Raw genomic sequence first — 21,014 nt, 5'->3', positions numbered from 1 at the left:
CCCAGGCCCCGCCCACCCACAAGCCACGCCCCTCCCGCTCCGGGCTCCGCCCCGGCCCCGGCCCCGGCCCCGCCTCGTCTCGCAGGGTCCCAGGCTCAGGCCCCCAAGCACCGCCCCTCCCCAGTTACGCTCCTTCGATTGGGCAGCTGTGCCCGCCACTCAGAGGCGCGCCCGCCGTCTATTGGGCGCCCTTGATGGGTCTGGCGCGCCGCCCGCCTCCTGCGGGCTCTGGCGGCCGCTGATAGGCGGCGGCGGGAGCTGCCCACCCCCTCCCGGCTGGGCCGCGGTCGGTGCCTGGCAGCCAGAGGGTCGGCGCCGCCGCCGCCATCGCCATGGGCACCCGCGACGACGAGTACGACTACCTCTTCAAAGGTACCGCCCCGCCGCGCCGCGCCCGCCGCGCCCCGGGCGGCCGGCAGGGCCTTTGTACGCGGGGCGGCCTTGCGGGCAGCGCCCGGCGGCGGCGGCGGGGAGCGGGGGAGACCCGCGGGCCCGGCCGCCCCGCCCCGCCGCGGCGGGGGCTGCGCGCTGGCAGCCGGGCGGCGGTGGGAGCGCGGCCCCAGGCGGGGGGCTGAGGGGAGGCGGGGTCGGGGGCTGCGTTCGGGGTGGGCCGCCCGGAGGCCGGGGCCGAGCTGGGAGAACTTCAGCGGCGAGCGCCTGCCGAGGGGCTGGGCCGCCGTCCGTGGGCCGGGCCGGCGCCTCGGTCCCCGCACGGGTGACAGGTCGGGCCGCGCCGGGGCCCGGTGGGTCTGGGGCTGCCCCGGCTGGGCCCCGGGGCCGGGGTCCCACGGACGCGAGGGCCCCGGGGCCGGGGTCCCACGGACGCGAGGGCCCCGGGGCCGGGGTCCCACGGACGCGGGGGCCCCGGGGCCGGGGTTCCACAGGCGTGAAGGCTCTGGGGCTGACCCTTTCCCAGAGCTCTGCCGTCGGGGCCGGGGTCCCACGGACGCGAGGGCCCCGGGGCCGGGGTCCCACGGACGCGAGGGCCCCGGGACCGGGGTCCCACAGGCGTGAAGGCTCTGGGGCTGACCCTTTCCCGCAGCTCTGCCGTCGGGGCCGAAGCAGTAGTGCGGACCCACAGAACCTTCACCTCCGTGTGTCCTGACCTGCTTTACGCTTGGTCTCCCGCGGTAGCGCGGCGGAAATCCGGAGATCCAACCCAAGAGCTGGCCCTTCCGAAGGGCGAGGTTAACGCTGCCGTCTGGGGGTGCGCCTGCCCCCGGGAAGACTTCCCGGGAGCGCGGTGTCGGGGCACGCTGCACGTCGCTGAACCCCGACACGGGCGGCAGCGGTTCCACGCGTGCTGGGTGATGCCAGGAAAGAGCGACCGCTCGTCTGGTCGGGGTGGCTCCTGGCTGTGTTCGGCTGTCTGGTTTGGTGTGTTTCTCTGCAGCCTTCAAGACTTATTTCTGCTCTGCCCCTAAAGCAGAAGCCCAGCCTCCAGAAATATGCCCAGCTGTCTGGGTCTAAACTAGTTTCCTTCTGAAGTCATTCTGCCCTCGATTTCCCAAGTGGTTTAATAGCCGTGAACTTGAAAGCCTAAAAATATTATTCCTTTTTTCTCCGACTCCGTCAAGTAGGTAGGCAAAACTGCATTCGTTTTGGAAAATACTTATGCCGCTTTGAAATGCGTTTTTAATTTTATCTGGATTGAAACTTAGCCTGAAGCTGTTTGGTCAGGAACCGTGCTGTTGTGTTGCTACTGCGCAGTAGCTTGGCGTACTTTGTAGCACTTGATGAAAAATAGGGGAGAGAATTGTGCTTTTCTGGTGCCCTTTGCGTAGGGGTAGTTGTGTGGATTGCTTTTTTTTTTTTTTTTAAATAAACAAACTCACAAAAAAAACCCCTATCTACTCATCTTTTCCTTCCTTCCTGCTAGGCTTTTTGGAGCTAGGCAAGAAATAATGCATAGAAGCGGGACCAAGTGGGATGAGGTCTCCGCTGCAGGACCAATTCCCATTCCATTCCTTTCTGCCCCCCCCCCCAATGGCGTTCAGTGTCGAGGGGAATTGACATAATGAAAAAAATAATGTCCAGGGGGTTGATTGACGTCTGGTTTAGCCCCTTCTTAGTGACACAGGGGGCGTTTGGACTCTCTGCTGTCAAGCACGTGTAGTGGTCAGAGGTAGAAGTGATGGTGGAGGAGGGCTGCAGGCTGGGAAGGATTATTTTTATTAAATTCAAGGTTTGACCGTTTCCCCTGCCACCCATTTCCAAAGGAAATCTGGCTGGACTCTGATTTTAGCTTTTACACTTGCGCTTAAGAAATTTACATCCTTGCGTTGTGACGTTATTTAGGATGACTCCAGCTGAACGTGGTGTTCCTTCAAAGCCACCGTTCTCGCTTTGTTGTGTAGTGAAGATCTGGAACTGCTCGTGTAGGAACTTCTGTCATTTAGCATAGATTATATTAATCAGCTTTATGAAAAGTTTGAAAGGCAAGGAGCCCCGTTGGTTGTTAGCCTCCTTCATGTGAAATACTGCCTATGGAACAGTTGTTCCGAGGTGGAATCGGCCCAGGAGTTTGCAGCCACAGTTCCCGTGCGGAGCTGGCTCGCTGCTCTCCGCGTTCCCTCTCTTGCGTCGTCCGTCAGCTCGTGCTTTCGGCCCGGCCATTTCAGCAGGGCTGCGGGAGAGCAAGCATCCCTGGCTTATCGGGTCGAGCACGCAGCGGGCAAAAACTAATGTAGGGTTTGGTGGCACTCCGGGGGTGCGAGTGTGGTTGTAGTCAAAGCTGCTCTGCTAAGCTAGCGCTTCTTTATCTCTGTTCCCAATTCCCCTCTCTTCCGCCTGCGTCCCGCTCGTCAGAACTGCTTATTTTATTGATCACAACAAGATGTTGTTTGTTAGCAAAAGGACTGAGTCAACCTTTGGGAGAACAAGCTGAATTCTGTGTGCAGAGCTGCGCGGAATAACGAGGCTGCGAGGAGCCTGGAGATGCGTTTCGGCGATGTAACCCGAGCAAAGGTTCAGGGCTCTGTCCCCAGTTAGTTTTGTAGCGGGGATGGTTAAAAAACAGGAGCTTTTCCTGATGAGTGTTCAGTGGGTTGGATCTGGAGTTGAATTCACGACCTTTTAGTATTTGTTAAAATATTGGAAGCCTTGTAGCTATCACAATGTGATCTGCACATTATTTTTCCTCTCAAGAAGATTAGCTATTATCAGTGTTTATTTTAAAAATTAAATTTGAAGTTGTGCAGATGTATGCTGGCTCATGAAAAAGGAAGGAAAAAACACCCATGGTAAAAAGTGCTTTCTTTTACCTTTGTTGGAATTTAGACTGCTCTGATTAGAGCTTAAGCCTAACAAAGGCTGTGCTTAGTACAAACAAATGCGTGTCATACTAGTCATCAATATCTGGCAACCTTACGTGCTTAATATTTATAATGAACTCTGCTTGTGTGGTCTCTGTTAGAGAGAATCTTCATCTTCTTGATTGTTCAAGAGAATATATTCTTTTTGCCAGATTAATAGACTAGTGTATTTAAAATTCTATCATAAACTTGATTTTTCTTTTTCTTACCAACAACGTGTTGCCCTGGATTTTTAATTCTGTCCTTGGTTTGCCTGGTGCCGGGATCCCGGGGTACGGAGCAGGCGCCTGGGTGGGGGGGTCATGCTCAGGTGGCTGTGGGTCCCTTGGCTGAGCCCTCCCGGGAGGCGGGCAGGAGAGCGGTGCTGGTGACCGAGATCCGAGTTGTTGGCTCTCAGCGGACAGGTACCGTGGTGACCGGTAACCCGCAGACTGGCACAGCGTGGTGGCAGAAGGACAAAATCGGGGAAGACTGAAGGAGCGGGGCCTCGGTCAGGAGGTCGCTGGGGCCCTCGGCGAGGCTTGCCAGTGTACGTACAGCCGTCTGATGGTGGTCTGGCGGTTCAGGTCGCTTCCAAGTTACCACCAGTGCATCTTCCCACGCCGGTGTGGCCCGAAGGCTGTTGAAGGAGCGTGGCTCCTTCGGTTCCGGTGAGACGTGTTTAGGGAGTGTTCAGGCTCGTAGATCTGAGTTGGAGCTTTCTTTTCTACTCTGTCGAGACTTCTGCGTTTCAACAGGCAGTGCTGTCTGGTGGCCTGCTCCTAAATTTTGGAACTTTCCCCAGATCTAATCACTTAGTCCAGAATCTCGAAGGTGTCTTCTTGCTCAGTTCCCGTAGAAAATAAAGGTTTGTGGTTCTGTCCACGTGTGGGCCTCCAGTCTTTGTGTCTTTCTCCTGAGAGTGAAAATGCTCATTTAGTGCTCAAGATTGAGTATTAAGAAGAAGAATTTGGAGACTGTAGGGCAGAGAGAACATTATTTACTGAGCTAGGATCTGGTTGTCTTCTTTGTTACTCCTGCATCCAGTAACCTCTCAAAAATGCCCTCTTCGAAGGTCTGCTGGAGCGCAGGGCAGCCTGGTGCTTTGCTGCCAGGCCCAGCAGAGGCGAGCGACCAGCTGAAGCAGTGCAGGACCCCCTCAATGTTCGTCCTGCGACAGATGGAGTTCATGCCCTGGGAGCCATTTGCACAGTTTATGCGCAAAGCTGATAATTTTCAAATGCCAGAGGACAGGAGGTGGCTAGAACCTGGGGAGAGGGCGGCTGAGCTTTCTTGAGCTGCAGGAGCCTGAGAAGGTAACTCCCTTTGGAAACAGTTGGAAGCTTCGGGGTTTTTCCAAGCCGGTCTGGCTGGGGTGGTGGGTGTTCTTGCCCCCTCTGGCTGGGGTCAGGGCTTTGCCGTAGGGTGCAGCCCACTCCAAGCCAGCAGATCACTGTGCAAGATGGGTGACCTTCAGCCCATTCTCGGAACGCCCCGTGGAATTAGTGATGAGAAACTGTTTGGAAAATAAAGCTAACAAAATCCTAGAGTTAGAACTCTTAGTAAAAATCTTTTTTATATATCTCTTCTCATACCCTAAAAAATGGCTGAGGCTGTTTGCCAGGGAAGGCAGAGCACTGCGAGGAGCTGATTTAAGCTGTCCCGGGTGGGGAGCTGTGGCTCCTTGCCACGATCCGCTGGCTGCCCGTTCCTGCCGCCGTGTTCTGAGTGTTCAGCTGCGCTAGCACAATTGTCCGTCTGTCCGTGCTGTCAGGCGGCTGAAATGGTGCGGGGCAGCCCGAGCGTTGCGGCCATCTCCCCGTGCGGCTCGGGAGCGGTCGCAGCAGTGTGACCGAGGGCCGCGGCGGAGGCTGGGGGGGTGCTGGCAGGGGTGGCGAGGTGCGCGAGCTGGAGCGGTGGGCTGCCAAAGCTGTGTCCTGAAACAACGGCCTGAGCAGAAAAAAGCGGGAGGAGCAGTAAAAGACGAGCGTGATCCTTGGCCCGGGAGAATGCTGGTGAGCTCAGTCTGGAAGTGTGTAATGAGGCGAGTCTTCCGTGATTTGCTGTGCAGGGATCAGGAATGTTTTAACTGCCTGTGTCTGCTTTTCTGTAGGGAAAAACAGGTTGTATGAGTGAGGAAGATCAACAAATCTGTACTTTGAACTGAAGTAGGAAATATTCCCAGGGTTGAAGAAACCTCGCTGAGGCTGCGTGCGTTCCTTCTGCTCAAGCCAGGACGCTGTTAGATTGAATACCAAAGTCATGTACGATACAGGATTTGCCGAGACTTAATTAATGGCTTAATTGCTTTTCATCTTGTTTCCTTCTGGTTTGTTCTTGCTCTGGTCACTCCTACAGGGATTTAAGAAAATGTGTGTAGGTGCGTTAGCTGCATAGTAGAGCACCTGGCGTGACAAGTCTTGCCGTTGGAGTTGTGGATGAGGAGGTCTGGTGGGGAGCCCAGTCTGGCGTGGCCGGGTGTGAAGCAGCAGCCTGTGCGAGCAGGGCTGGCGGAGGTGTTCCTCGGGATCGGCGGAGAGCTTCGGCCCCGGCGCGGGAGGGGACGCCTGCTACGAGGCGTTGTACCTGGAGTGTTCACAATTCCTTTCAGTAAAGCCGGGGTTTGTGTGCTAGAGATCGCTCTGTGCTAGAATTTTTCTGTTAACATGGCAACACCTCGTGTGGAGGCAGAGATTTTTAACTCAGCTTTTACTTCTCCTGCAACCTACTGGAACTCGTTTGCTGGATGAAGTTCTGCTTTGCTTTGCATCTTGTTTGTAGTATCAAATGCCTCTTTTCCCCTTTGTGGTGAACATATTTATGAATTCTTGAAATGAAACACCGTGTATGACCCCAAAAGGGACTGCAAATAATTGTTTACTTACTGTATTGTTGTTTATTTTAAAAAAATAAAAATAGAGTAGGCTTATGCTGTACACAGGCCTGTGTCAGGCAGACAGGTAGCCTGTTGCCGTGTGCTTGACTGTAGTGTTTCTTAAAATGTTGGCTGCAGCCTTAAAAGGTCGAGCATGCAAGGGACGTCTGGTTACCTCTGGTTACTGGTGCTGGCTTGGGGCCTCCAAAGCAGTGTTCAGCTGTTGACAGTTGCTGTAGCAATTTCTTATTTCCATCTCTTGAGGAACTGAGCAGCTGCTAGCAACAAAACGGCTCGGGGCTGTTTTGGGGCTGGGGGAGCAAGCTGCGAGTGGTAAGGTCTGAGGTGCCGTCAGCGTTGGTCTCCTGCGTCGGTCTGGCTGCGCAGCTCCACTGGGTCCTGCCTGCAAGGCAGCACAGCAGCCAGGGCGCACCGCTGCGCTGTGTAACTGCTGGTGCGAAGAATGAATTTCAAAAATAATGTCTTTTATTTCAGTTGTGTTGATTGGAGACTCTGGAGTTGGGAAGAGTAATCTTCTGTCACGTTTCACACGCAATGAGTTCAACCTGGAGAGTAAGAGCACTATTGGGGTAGAATTTGCCACCAGGAGCATCCAGGTGGACGGGAAGACGATAAAAGCACAGATCTGGGATACTGCAGGACAGGAACGATACCGTGCCATTACCTCAGCGTGAGTACCGTGTCTTTGCTCAGGCTAACAGCAGAATTCCGGTGGGGATGGTACCAGTGAATTTATGGGTAGAGAATTAATGAAACAGACTGGGGACATGTGACAAAAATCATTACGACAGACTTCAGTGTGTATCCAAGTCATAAGACAGCAAATACTTTTGTGTTCCTTGATTAATATAATGAAACTAATTTTTAGATTCTAATGATACCATTATGTAAAAAGTGAAGGCTTAAATCAAAAGTGTGGGAAATTCTGTTGGAGTCTTGTGATTTGGGTTTTTAGATCTGCCCTGGACGTGCTGTCTTCATCACGTGGAATGAGTATCATTCCTGATGGACGCTGGATACTGTTTGGCATCAAGTTTTGGTCTAGGCATGGTAGCTTACCATAACGCCAGTGGCTTCTGGTCTTCACTCACCCCTCGGTCTTGAGATTGAGGGTATTTTTAGGACAGTCTGCAGCCACAAACTCCCTTGAAATCTCAGTGACTTAGAGTTAGTCACAGCCTTGAAAATTAGGTCCAAGAGTGCATGCTGAATAACCAATAAGTAGGAAGGCAACTGGGCTAATGCTGACTCTGTAGCATTAGGCACATCCCTATTTATAACAGTGGAGTTGAGAAGCTTTCATGTATGGCACCTTGTTAGTCCAGACAGCATCTTGAGATGTAACCTCTGGTTTATTTGTTTCTATGGAGGCAGTAGGCAAAAGTATATTTTTTTTTCGGGGGGGGGGGGACGGACCCCATCATCCCTACTGGCAGGTCTAGTTATTCAGGGCATATTCTGATCAGGAAGTTGAAATTTTTTAGTGTTACAGATGTATATCAGTTTTTAAAGGTACCAACTTGTTTCTGAATCATGAACAGATTGAGCCATTTGTAGTAAACTCAAGGTAAGGGGAACTCTTTTCACTGAAGTGAAATAGGGTGAAGCAGAATAGATGGGGGAAAAACAGAAGAATGTGGAGCCCAGAGGGAATGATCCATAGGGAAGGAATGCAGAAACAAAGTAATGCAGGAGCAGATGTAAGTGGCGATTTCAAATTGCATCTTTTCCGTAACTGTTAGCGTGTTTTACAGAAGTTTTTGGGTGACCCTGAAATTGTTCCTACTGCTGCGAAAGCTTAGCAGAAGAAGTGCTGGTGGAGTCTGGTTCAGCAACAGAGTTGGCCGATGAGAATCGGTGCATCTGTAGTCCTGTGATCCTGCCTCTCCTTTCTGCTGGCACGAGCTCCTGCTTGACACATGGCTAGGCCAGTTCAGCTTGCTAAGCCAGCAGAGCACCAACCAGCAGTGAGAAGGGGATGTTTTCTGCTGACTTGGTGCCCTGAGTCAGTTCAACGGCGTGTCGGACGGGTGCTGGCGGAGCAGAGGAGAAGTGGTCGGATTGTGTGGAAGAGAAATATGGATGTTACAGGGTTGCTGATACAGATGGCCTTGTGCTGTCCTGAGCCCTTGGCTCGAGTTGAAATGGGCCCACGCCTGCACTGAGGGAGCAAACTCTCTGCTCAGGTTACGGGCGTGTGGATCAGTGTCAGTATAGCCCAGAGTCCCCCTCTTTAGTTTGTAAGAGGGGTGGGAGGTATTTGAAAGGTCAGCAACAAATACTGACATTTGGTGAAGGACTATTTTCCCAGCAGAAAGATAAGTTATAATTTCACAAAAACCTTGTAGCAGTACTGATGCATTGTGAGTTTTCCTGCACGCTGTTCTAGCAGGCTAAAAGTGTCACGGCTTCTGTAGTCTCTGCAGCATTTCGTTACATACACAGGAATTTTTTAGGAATGCCATTAAAAAGTCCCAGCATTTGGAACTTGCTTTTAGGCTTAAAAAAAACCCCAACGACAGTATTTGCATCAGCAGAACTTTTTCCAAAGCGGGAGAGACGTTTTTAGCTTTGTGGTAGTAACCGGTGTGGAAGAGCTGGATTCCAGGTTTGTTGGTGCGACGCGGACAGAGCTCTCTGAAGGAACGTGCCGTATGGTTTCAGATATTACCGTGGTGCCGTCGGGGCTCTGCTTGTCTACGACATTGCCAAACATCTCACCTATGAGAACGTGGAGCGTTGGCTAAAGGAGCTCAGAGACCACGCAGACAACAACATCGTCATCATGCTGGTGGGTAACAAGAGCGACCTCCGCCACCTGAGAGCTGTGCCCACTGACGAGGCCCGGGCTTTTGCAGGTTTGTGTTGGCGCTTTCTGAACGGGATATTGGTGCAAGCTGTAATCGTGCTGTTGTTGTCGAGGGCTGAACTTTCACCTCAAGTTTTATTTTTGACCCTAAAACAGGCATTTAATATATTTTTAAATGAAAATATTTTGGCTTATTAAATAGCAGGTGTGGTTGGATTTGGTTTTTTTTTAATCTAGTGGTAGTACATGTTTTTGAAATGCTGTCCTTGAGCTGCCTGATAGCTGAAGATTAGACACTTCCTCTAGCCAGGCTAGAAACAGTAAGCAACATTTAGAAGAGAAAATGTCACAACATAAATACAAAATAGCACAAAATGTCTTTCCTTCCTTCCTAGCGGCCTGGTTCTTCTGAGTACATACCGAAGTGGACAGCTGCCAATGAGTGCTGAACCCTCTCTTAGGTGGTGTAGTTGCTGCTCCAGAGCACTGATGTGTGTAGTAGTGTAATAGTGTCATCTAGTTTCACCTAAACGCAGTGATCATCAGATTTGGAGATTATCAGTCGTTGGGTGGATCGAGTGGGCTGTGTGCGCTGCCGCCACTGCAGTACTTCTCTCTCTCCCTGATCGAGGAGAGCACTGGTCAAATGCTCTTTTGGACTTGTAGGCCTAGGGACATTCAGCTTGCTTTTGTGTGGCTGTCAAGCTTGGGGGTGGAATTTAAATGTGTAGCCTTTAAAACCCTTCCAGGAATATCGCTAGGGCTTGCTTCAACATGTTTTCTGAAGTTTGCTAGTAAGCGAGTACCATGTGGTTAGTAAAACCACTTTAAGTTTCAGCCGAATGGGAAGCGAAGTTTATGTAAGGGAAGGAAAACAAGATAGTGGGCACCTAGATAGTACATTACCATGGTCGCTTGGTTCAACATCTTATTTTTTGCCCCTGGCTTCCTACTAAGACTGTGTGAAATAGCTAGTGATGGTACAGGTATTGCTGTTTAAGCTGGGCAGGTGGTACAGTGCCATTCTAGGTGTGATGTCTGGGTGTTAATCACAATCTTTTTATTTTTTAAATGAAAAAATATATATCGCATCGTAAGAGCAAAGAAGAAAACAGACTGTATTACTAGGGGTTTTATTGTGATTTATGGGTGGGGTCTGATCAGGAAAGCGTAGGTCTGTGGGGTTGCAGAGGAGAATTGACACCCGTAGCAGCCAACGTGCTTTTGCCTGTGCTCTTGCTCAGGGTACTGCTAGGGGGGATCTGTAGCCAGCTGACAGTAATGTTGTTTTGCTTGACTGAACCAGGGCTGCAGTGAGCAAAACGTTCTCACGCCATGGAAAGGCCGTGGTCAGAGGTGACACTGCTGAAATGCTAGCAGCTACATAAATGGTGCAACAAGTTGCTCCTAGTGTAACGGGGGAAAAAAAAAATTTAAAAAGACTGTGCTCCAGCTGATTTGGCCTAAAAATAAAGGTGAAAACCTCAAACTAAAGGTGAAATAAAGTGCTATTAAAGTTTTTAACTGAATCACTTGTTATTTATTACAGAAAAAAATAACTTATCTTTTATTGAAACTTCTGCTCTGGATTCAACAAACGTAGAAGAAGCCTTCAAGAACATCCTCACAGGTACAGTTGTTATGGCTTCAGAGGACCTCCTGAGGTAGTGGATCTTCTTCACGGGCACATTTTGCAGTTACCTAGAATGTTTTGGAAATGAATGTTGGGAACCATGGTTAGTTTGCAAGCCTTCTAATCTTATCCTTGTGTTCTGCCTCCCACCCACCCCACACATACCTTTCTGCCCAGGAATCTGGAGGTTTCTGGTCTCCTGGTGTTCTGTAACTTCAAGCTATTGCAACAGCACGGTTGTGAAGGCACAAGCAGTTCTGTGCCTGCACAGAATCTGGGCAGTGAAGCCACAGCCGTGCTGGGAAGTTAAATGTTCCAGCATGTTCTCTTGCACCAAAGCAGAATCCTACATTGTAGTTTTGTCCAGACCACTGAACTGTTGTTCTCAGCTGGTGGCAAGGGTTGTAGGTGACTGCACCAACAGCTTAGCTGCATGCAGGCTGCCTGCTGGGAACGTCCCTGAAGGGTCCCAGGAATAAGCTAACAACGTAATAGTGGTCACAGCCAAAATGTGGCCAGGGCTTATGATTTCCACTGCTTACAAATGTTCCTCAGCCTGTGAAACTGCTGTAGATGTAGCTGCTGTGTTCTCGGTGTCCAGCTGCAGCTTCAGACTTGCTGTCTCTGTGGGAAGGCTATGTGGCTTGTGCAGTAGGTCCCCTGCATGTAGTATCAGAAGTATTCAAGGTAGTAGTACTCTACTACTTGCTTTTTCCTCTTTCAGACTGGGACTTAGAATTTGCATTCCTTAAGATGGAGCTGTTGCCTGCATGTATTTTCTTGGCCCTGGAGTAAGAGAGCACCCTACTGCATGTGAGGCCTAGGATTCACCAGTAAAGCATTAGGTGCACCAGCAAGTCCTCCTTACTGTGCTAAGCCATGGCTGAAGCACTTTTGTTCGTAGGCTCACAGGGGTTTCCAGCTGGCGTTTTGCACATTTGAGCCTCTGGAAGAGTGCAGCTCTGTTCTAGGCTACATGCAGCACATGGGGGACTTGCCGATTTCCCTCAAGGTCAGGCTGGCCAAGAAGTACAAGTTTTATGGTCATGAGGTAGGAGAAGGAGGAAGGGCAGGGTTGAAGTGGTGAGGATATGTGGTGGGAGATATGTAGCCTACAGGCAGTAGAAGTGGGAAGCACTCAGAGCAAGAGTGATGCTTAAAATAAATGCTGCCCATCTTTGTGTTGTTACTTCAGTTGGGGTGGGTAACTTTTCTTAAACTCGCGGTTTCCCCTAATCTTACTCTGGTTTTCATTAGACTTTAGGGTGAGCATGCCAGCACTGTATGCTTTAGCACTTTGTGTTCTAGGGGTTGTATTATTCTGGCACCAGTCTGAGGTGACTCTACATTTGAGTAGCTCTCTGCCTGAGCTCATCCTGGGAAGCGTAGAATCATTAAGGTTGGAAAAGACCTCCAAGATCACCAAGTCCAACCATCAAGCCATCACCACCATACCTACTAAACCATGTCCTCAAATGCCACATCTACACGGTTTTGAGCCCCGCCAGGTATGGGGACTCCCCCACTACCCTGGGCAGCCTGGGCCAATGCCTGACCACTCTCTCACTAAAGAAATTTTCCCCAATATCCAATCTAAACCTCCCCTGATGCAACTTGAGGCCATTGCCCCTCGTCCTGTCGCCAGTTACCTGGGAGAAGAGCCCAACCCCCCCTCACTCCCCCCTCCTGGCAGGGAGCTGCAGAGAGTGAGAAGGTCTCCCCTCAGCCTCCTCTTCTCCAGACTGAACAGCCCCAGCTCCCCCAGCCGCTCCCCATCAGACTGGTTCTCCAGCCCCCTCCCCAGCCTCGCTGCCCTGCTCTGGACACGCTCCAGCCCCTCCATGTCCTGCTTGTGGTGAGGGGCCCAAAGCTGAGCACAGCACTCGAGGTGCGGCCTCACCAGTGTCCAGCACAGGGGCACGATCGCTGCCCTGGTCCTGCTGGCCACACCATTCCTGATCCAAGCCAAGATGCCGTTGGCCTTCTTGGCCACCTGGGCACACTGCTGGCTCATGGTCAGCTGGCTCTCGACCAGCACCCCCAGGTCCTTTTCCACCAGGCAGCTTTCCAGCCTCTCTACCCCAAGCCTGGAGCGTTGCTTGGGGTTGTGGTGACCCAGGTGCAGGACCTGGCGCTTGGCCTTGTTGAACCTTGCTGTCACACCCAAGGGTGTCTGAAGGAAATCAGCATGTGCCTGCAGGACTGCTGAATTGGAGCTAGCAAACCCTGATAAACTTGAGCATCTCTGCTTTCAGAGACTCTGCCTTCTGCTCTGTGTTCTGCAGTAGTCATACCTCAAAATACTGTTTGAGGCGACAAGGAAGCTGATGTTTCAAAACACGGTCTTCTGCTCCTAAAATGAAGTACTTGGATTTAAGGGTTCTTTGCCAATTACCTATCTAAATAGGAAGAGGGCTATCAAACAGGTGTTGGATTACTATTTTACCTCTGGCTGCCCCATGAGATCTGAATCTTGTCTTAAAGAGAGGAAAACATCATATAATTTGTCAGTGTGTTTGTTCTGTCTCTTGAAAAGCTCTTAAGATCCAGACTGTGAATATGAAGAGTAGGCAAGATCCAGTTCCTGACTATTGCTTACCGTAGGTGAATTCTAGACCGATAAACTGTCTCTATAGTCTCACCCCTGTACACTGTTTCGTGAAGCTGTGCCTGATTTACACGTCCCACAACATCTGAAAGTGAACATTTTCTGAGCTTTATTGTGACCAGATATTGATTTGAGCTAAAAGAGAACGGGCCTTTGTTCTGGTTCTGCTTGATTATGAGGAAGTGTCTGGTGTATGTTGCTTATTGGATGCTGACCAGAGAATTGGCTTTGTGTTACTGTTTCTTGATTATGTATGAATGAGAGCCTATTACTAGGAAAAAAGCTGAGTTTTAATGTGGTGAATTCTGTAAGGCAGGCTCTTTCAGGTTTCTTTCGCAGAGGCGTGCAGGGAAGCAGCAAGAAGTGTTGGTATCACTGGGTCTGGTGCTGGCCAACTCTGTTGGTACCAGAAATGTGTTGCAACTAGAGGACGATGACTAAGAAGATGCAGGCAGAAGAAGGATGGCCAAGCTGCTCCTAGAAGTAAAAAGCCTGGCAGACTAAGAATGGGCTATATTTGTTGCTCAGCAAAATTTGTGTTATTAGAGCTACTAGTGAAGCAACTGGAGAATACTGCTGTTGAGGCAAAGCCATAGAGAAGACCACCCGTTGCCTGAGCTGGGACTGTCTCTTGTGCACTATCACTGTCTGTGACGCTTGGCTGGACCTGAGGCAACTTGCCTGGCGCTTGGAGATGGTATCCATGGTTTTACTGCTGCTCTGAGCATAGTTCAGCAGTTGCCATCCTTCCTGTCTTCCCTTGCAGTGCTGTCCTGGGAGTGACCCTGGGTAGAGAGGATGGCTGAAGGTTGCTCTAGGAGAGAGCCCCAATAGGGTCTGCTGTAACAGATAAGATACTCAGAGAGCCAGAACTCGAGCTGAGGTCACGCCTGGGTAAGCTGAACTCAAAACACTCTTAGCAGTATCCTGGTCTCCCAAAGGTGTTGAGGCTGGCCAGTTCAGGTACAGTGGGGATGTGGCTAGTAAGACTGAGTAGTCCTGAAAAGGCTATTCCCAGAGAGATTACCTGGGGAAGAATTGTCCTTCTAAGGGAGGAAGAGAAGCCTGGGGAAATGTGCTGTGTAGAGCAGTGAGTTGGGAGTAACCGCAGGGGACTTGGAGGAGAGAAGAGCAAGTTTGAGGGATCACTAAACACTGTGGGGAAAAAAAAACCAAGCCAAAAACAAACAGATGCTACCCCAAAGAAAAGAGGGCTTGGCAATGACTCTGAGGAGCTAGCATTAAAATCCACCACTGAGCACACCAGAAGGGGAGTGTGACAATCTCTGTACAGCTCTCCTCATCCCTTTCAGCAAAAAGAGCTGGAGGTGGCTAATGGCAACAGTCTTGGGTTAAAGGTTTCCATTTTAAACAATGTAATTATGTGCAGCTTCTTTAAAAAAAAAAAAAAAATTAATAAACCCACATAGTCCCCCATGATTTTGAATCCTTACTAAAGACTTTGGGCGTTGCTGTTTTGAGGCTGTGGCTGTATGAATGTGACCATAATATTTACCGCAGACTTCCAGGGAGGTACTTGCCCTTTTCCTGTCTCACAATGGAGGGAAGTTGGAACAAGGGCTTATAGTTGGTGAAAGAAGTAATTTAAAAACATTTCAACTTAAATTATTTCTACTAACTATGCAGTTGAAATGGTTTGTTTCTGAAAGCTTTTAACCTGGCAGTCTCTCTTCAGCGGTTACAGCTTAGTGGATCTGTGTGTTTTCAGGCATAAATTAATTAGAGTCAAATAAATTAATTCTCTTGGGAAAAGCATTTTTGGATCAATATGGGGCTTTATGGAACCATGTGGCTTTTCACTGTCATAGGTGGGAACACTGATTTGTTGCAGAGAGGCTAGGCATTTCTGTCGTTTGGTAGTAGCAGCAGCTTGCCAGAAGCTGAAGTGTGAAATGGAAATGTTCCTTGCCGCTGCGCAATGGTGTTTTGCAAGCTTCCTGTTGGTGTTTCTAGATTATGTTGACCATTTTTTTAATCAAAAATGAGTCCCTGTTTTAGAAATTAGCATTCTTGCTCCTTTCTCATTTAAAAAGCCTTTTAATAATACCCATGTTCATAGAGTCATTGAAAAAGAACGTGATAGGAAGCGCTGTTGTGGAAGATGGTAAGGAATCTTAATAACTTTTCCGGACAGAGCTGGCGTATCCTTACAGAGCTGGACAGCCAGCCAGATGTTACCTGCCACAGCTGGTCAGACTAGATTCCCTTTCACAGCTCTCAGGTTAAAATCTTCCTGTTCTTGGGTTCTAGCATCTTCTTGGACGGGTTGCTCTGACATGTGCGTGCGCTCTGTTGGAGGCAGGGTCTTTCTGCGCTCTAACGAGTCTGTTCTCGTTTCAGAAATCTACCGCATTGTTTCGCAGAAGCAGATTGCAGATCGATCTGCACACGATGAGTCTCCTGGCAACAACGTAGTCGACATCAGTGTCCCACCAACCACCGATGGACAGAAATCCAACAAACTCCAGTGCTGTCAGAACCTGTGACCTCCTATAGATGACTCCTGTGCCCTTCACTTCGTCTGTGCTTCATTTAGAAAGTTGTGTGCACTTCTTACCTCCTGTGATTCAGTGACTCCCTCTTCCCTCCTTTACCCCATTCCCAAGTCCCCCCTTTCATCCTAGAGCTTTAATTGTAGGGCAAACATTCCCCTGCCTCTGGGGTCCCCTGCAGTGTGGTGACTTTTGGGTTTGAAATGTAGGCGCTGATCTGATAGACGTGTTTGTGTTGGAACATCTGCTGCTGGATATTATCCCATGAAACACTCTCCTCAAATGGTTTGGTTTTTTTTTTTTCTGGGAGAGAAACCATGGGGCCTTGACTATAACAGTCGATGAAATAACTACATTTAGGTGACAAGGTTTTTCCTCCCATAGTCAGATATTTTTTTCTTGTGTTTCTGTAAACATGGGGGAGAAATTAAAAGAAAATAGCTATCCTACCAAATGCTCTGTTTTCTATCCTGATAAAGTCTCACAGTGAGGTTTTTAGTGGCTGCACACACACAAGAAAGCTGTTGAAAATAACATTACTTATTATGTAATTACCCCTAATACCTTTAGTCTGGCTGTGTAGTTTACCATTTCCTGCTTGGGAAATCTTTCTCTATTCTTGTTTTATTTGGGAACAATGAAATATGTCTGCATTGCTTTCTCTGCCACCATGAATGCCTGTGCTGCTTGTGCAGGCTTTATTAAGTGGCTTAATATTTATTCATGGCTTATGTTAATCAGTTAACATTATTGTACAGTAAGTGCCAGCATATTGATTTCAGAAACCTTTTGCAACCTGTACAAGTATGCTTATTTTGTACTGTAGATCAGTGTCTGAAAGCAAGATCTTCTGTAGTTCCAGGATACTTTTGCATGCTGCTTTTTCTGTAGATCTCTCCTATCCCTGTTTGAGTGAGTGAAGCAATATTTTCATGTCATGTATATACCTGCACTTGTAAGGGTTTTGGTTGTTGTAGAGAAACACAATACTTTATACATTTTGTAAAACTTCGGCAGAACCATAGCATCTTGAACTTTCTCTTCATTATCTTTCACTAATGACCTTGTGCATAATCTTCTTGACCTCTACTAAAATGGTTAATATTAAGATTTCACATAATAACTACTACCCTGTTGTTTTTCTCTGACTCTGTTTTACTGAACTGCAGACTGTAATTCTCAGATGATTGTACTTCACCTGATGTAACAGATTTGTCATCAGCGGGACTAGCTACTATACTACTTTGTTTTGCTGAATGGGAAGAACGTTATCACAGCTTCGTGTAGTCAGACTCTTGCTAGCTTGTGGGATGGCTTTTCTTCGTTCACTAGCTCTTGTACACTTGCATCCCCTCTGGTATGTGCTGAATGTTATGGTGAGGCAAATACTGGGTGAAACTAAAGGAAGAGGGAGACCGTCTGCTGCTCTCTGAAGGCTAGTGAAGCCATTTGCAGTGAATTTTTGCTCTGTATTCTGAGACTGTACCTCACTTGATGAATCCTACCTGCATATTAGTGAGTTGATTTTTCTTTTCTGATGCAAAGCAAATATGATACTGTGAATTGTGCTTGAAGGGGAAATCTGACATTCCAGTCTCAACTGTTCTGTCTGGCTACGTAATAAAATTAAGGGCAGTTAACTCTGATGGCTTTTCTTTTGTAAGATTTCCAGACCAATGCCTTTGATTTTGTACTATATGCACTTAGAGGGCTATAGTTCACAGCAAAGGGTGCACGTGATGCCTAGCACTTCCACTTTCCAAGTTTGTTTGGAGGATACATGCAAGGTGAAGGGGTGCATGCTTGCAGCCTAACCTCACCTGAATGAGGATATGAGTTCCTCTTTAGGCATCACAGTGTTCTGTCCTAAGGGTGTCCCAGTTTGGGAAGCACTTTCAATACTTGGTATTTCCTTTAATGGCATCCTGTTGAGAGAAGGTGCAGCCAGTGGGAGCTGGAGGAGTCTCCTTTTTGGTGATCCTAGACCTGAATGCGATGTGCAGTCAATATTTAGAAGGCTGGCAGGTGAACACACCATCAGAGACAGTGGAACATTCTGAGATACTGAAATAGTTTGTTCAAGAACAGATGGACGCTAGTGGAGCTGGGCTCCTTAATTTTTGAACAAAACTTTTTATAAAGAAATGAGTTGAATAGCACGAGAGAGAATCATGTCGTTAAGAAGACTTACTAGTTCAGGGTGATGTATTAACGTGCTGACTTTGCAAATCCTGTTCTTAACGTGAAGTTTCTATAATCAGTCTGGCTTGGTATAAGAAGTTGAGAAGTGGTTTAGTCACTTCCTTGTCTCTTAAAAGAGGTTTTCTTTAGTCTTTGACTTTGTGGAAGGCTCTAAGCTTTGCCTCAGAGTCCCAACAAAAGGTTCACGTCTAGGGCTTAAGTGCTGTTAAATTTTAGAGGTATTGAAGAGACCTTGTACAAATTCATTGCGCATTGACCAAAATCCTCTCAGAGTAGGTGGATCGTGGACCTACGCTGTGCATGCCATGAGGGCTGGGCTGTTTGAGATCTGTTGTGTGATGTGGAAAGGCCTTCTGCCTTTTGCTGCAGGACTGTTTGCTATACCAGATGTGGGAAGCATGTGTGTGCGTGCACACGTGCACACACATAGCTTACGTGAGCGCTGTAAACTAAGCGGTGGTTTTATCTGCTGTGGTCACTCGGTTCATCAGACTAGGTGTTGACTCTTTCCCAGATTGCTGTGCTGCTCTCCTGGCAGTTAGAGACGCAGCCCTGCTGTGGGTTTGAGGTGACTTTGCCTAGACTAAGCACAGGGCCATGAGTGCCAACAGGAACAGGACAGTGGGCCAGTTTTGCCTGACGAAACCGTCTTCCTGTGCATAGAGAGGGGAAAGTGCTTTTGGTCTTGGGAACGCTGGTGCCCTGCTGAAAGCAGTGTGTGCTCTTCAGGAGCTATAGCTACACCCAACCCTCTGTTGGTGATGGCTACTGCAATTGCAGAGGGGAAGACTTGGAGGAATCCTGAGGAAGCTTGAACTGTTTCAAGAGCTGTCTGACATCCAAAGCAGCTCTCCAGTAGGCCAGACTCCTTAACCGTGCTTTCCTGATGTGAAAAATAACAGTTAGATGTAGCCTGGCCTGGACTGCTTCATGCTGCAGCTTTGCTGGCTCTGTGGCTCTCAGTGTTACTGTCAGGAAAATAAAAAAGTTTCCAGCTCTCCTCATCTGTCATAAGAGGTTTGAGGGCAGAATTTGGCTTATGCAAAACTCCTGGTGGCAGGCAAGCTGCCTGTGAAAGAAGGAACGTGTGCTATACTGGCTTTACTTGGATGTTGAGGATGACTTCCGTTGAACTATTGAAAAATAACACTAAAAAGCACTGGGTGCTTACCACCCAGTGTCAGTGACACAAACCCCAGCTGAAGGCTCTCGATGATACTTAGCACAGGTCCTCCAATGCAGAATTACGCAGGGGTCTTTTCTGCTAACTGTCCTGTAATTATGGGGAAAGTAAAGGCCAGAATTCACACATAAAAGTGATTTGGTGGTGAGCACACAAACAGGTAACTGGTAAAATGAATTCACTGGGTAGACCGCCTCAGTCTAACTTCTTTTCTTCCTGTCGAGTCAGATGCTTACAGGCTAGGTGAGTTAAGTCTGGGATCTCCACCAAGAGTTTGCCTATAGCTTGCACAGGACAAGAAAGTTTGATTCTTAGGAAAGTTTTAAAGCTCCACACTTGTATAAATGTAAAAATCCAGTTGATGAGTGACTGCTTGTTACTTTGTTACCAAGATTTTTCGGTGTGCTGCAGAGACCATAAAAATCTGGTAGAAGGAAAAGACGCTATGATCCCCTCTTTCCCCCGTGGCTGCTCCTCAGCGCTTCTAGCAGGTTCGAAGCAGTACAAAGACTGCTGCATCCTAGAGATCCCCTCTGTTCGGGTGCTGTGCTGTTAGGTCACTTGTAATGACCCCATAGTATGAGGAAGGGCTGGTAATGGGGGATTCTTGTGCAAACAGGAGAGCTCTCTCAGCTGGACATGCCAGGATGGTAAGGATTGGTCTGTGCCTTTTGTCTGAGCAGGTCACTTACCAAAAGCTGCTTGGAAAAATGTACAGTAGGTATTTTCACTTCCTGACACTTTGATTCCTGCATGCTGTACTGCTCCAGAAGTTGTGGATGTCATCTGTTTGTGGGCTGTTAATGGTGGAGTCTTACCTGTGCTTGGTGATCATTTCCCTTCTGAGCGTGAAGGAAGAACTTGCTTAGAGGTGCTGGACTCTGTAGAAGAAAAAAGCTCCTAATGAAGTGACTCAGTCACCTAGGGAGGCCTTTTTCCTGCATTAAAAAAAAAAAAAACCTAGGAAAAACAGTATTAAAGGTAGGGGTCTGAAATTCAAGTAAGAAAAGAAAAATCAGGCAATTGGAGGTGAAGACTAGCTGTCCTTTAAGTAAAATACAGGGAGTCAGGGCTGAGGTTGGATTCTCTTTACTTGCGGACTCTTCATAGAGTCTTAATAGATAATACAGTTTGAATGGTGATTAATGGAACGTTTCCATGAAAAGAGTATCTCCAGGGCTGCACTGTTTCAATAAATAACAGTAATTCTTATTTTAGACTGGTCAGATCATGCACGGTAGCGTTGTCTGTTGGGCTTCGTAGGCTATAAATAGCAGCGGACCTTTCCGCAACCCAGAAGAGAGGTTCCTTTCAGTCACTCTTACTCCTGGTTCCTGTGTCCAGTGCAATTCGCTTTGTAAATACACCCATCGCTCGATTTTTGTGCATGGTGATGATGTGCTGTGGATATAAAGATTGCCAAATCCTACCGCCTGCGTGAAGTTCTGTTCCGCACAGGGGTACGGTGGGCAGGTGAGCCTGGGCCTGCTGCCAGCCGCGGGGGGAGCAGCAAGGGCCGAGGCCGGGCGGGCGGGGGGCTGTGCCCCGGCGGGGCGGGGCGCCAGGGCCGGGAGCTCGTTACCCTTGGTCTGCGCTGCCCGCGGGAGCGGCCGGTGCGGAGCGGGCTCTTCCCCAGGCGTCGGGACGCTGCGTTCGGCGCGGGAGGGGCCGCTGGTGCCCTCTCACACCCGGTCCCGGCCCCCGGACGCTGCTCCGCGCCAGGCGGGGCGGGGCCGTGAGGGGAGGGAGGCCCGCGGCCGCGCCGGATCCTCCCGAGGGCGGAGCCCCGCCAGCTGCGGCCCCGGGGCGGGAGGCCCCGCCGGGCCGCGCCCCCGCTCGCTGCCCCGGACCCCCCAAGCCGCGGGCGGGGGCGAGGG

The 21,014-nt window shown here is 49.3% G+C and overlaps 1 protein-coding gene across 1 annotated transcript; it reads left to right on the top strand.

The window, feature by feature from the left end:
• Positions 1–239: 239 nt before the first annotated feature.
• Positions 240–20,566, top strand: RAB11B (RAB11B, member RAS oncogene family). The gene is made up of 5 exons (XM_075444492.1): positions 240–372; positions 6,664–6,859; positions 8,854–9,047; positions 10,548–10,628; positions 15,601–20,566. Exons 1-5 carry the CDS (start codon positions 333–335, stop codon positions 15,744–15,746), a joined length of 657 nt encoding a protein of 218 aa, XP_075300607.1. The 5' UTR covers positions 240–332; the 3' UTR covers positions 15,747–20,566.
• Positions 20,567–21,014: the final 448 nt, after the last annotated feature.

This window comes from Opisthocomus hoazin, chromosome 27 (assembly GCF_030867145.1).
Source record: "Opisthocomus hoazin isolate bOpiHoa1 chromosome 27, bOpiHoa1.hap1, whole genome shotgun sequence".
Classification (NCBI taxonomy): domain Eukaryota; kingdom Metazoa; phylum Chordata; class Aves; order Opisthocomiformes; family Opisthocomidae; genus Opisthocomus; species Opisthocomus hoazin.
This window is presented reverse-complemented; position numbering and strand designations above follow the sequence as displayed.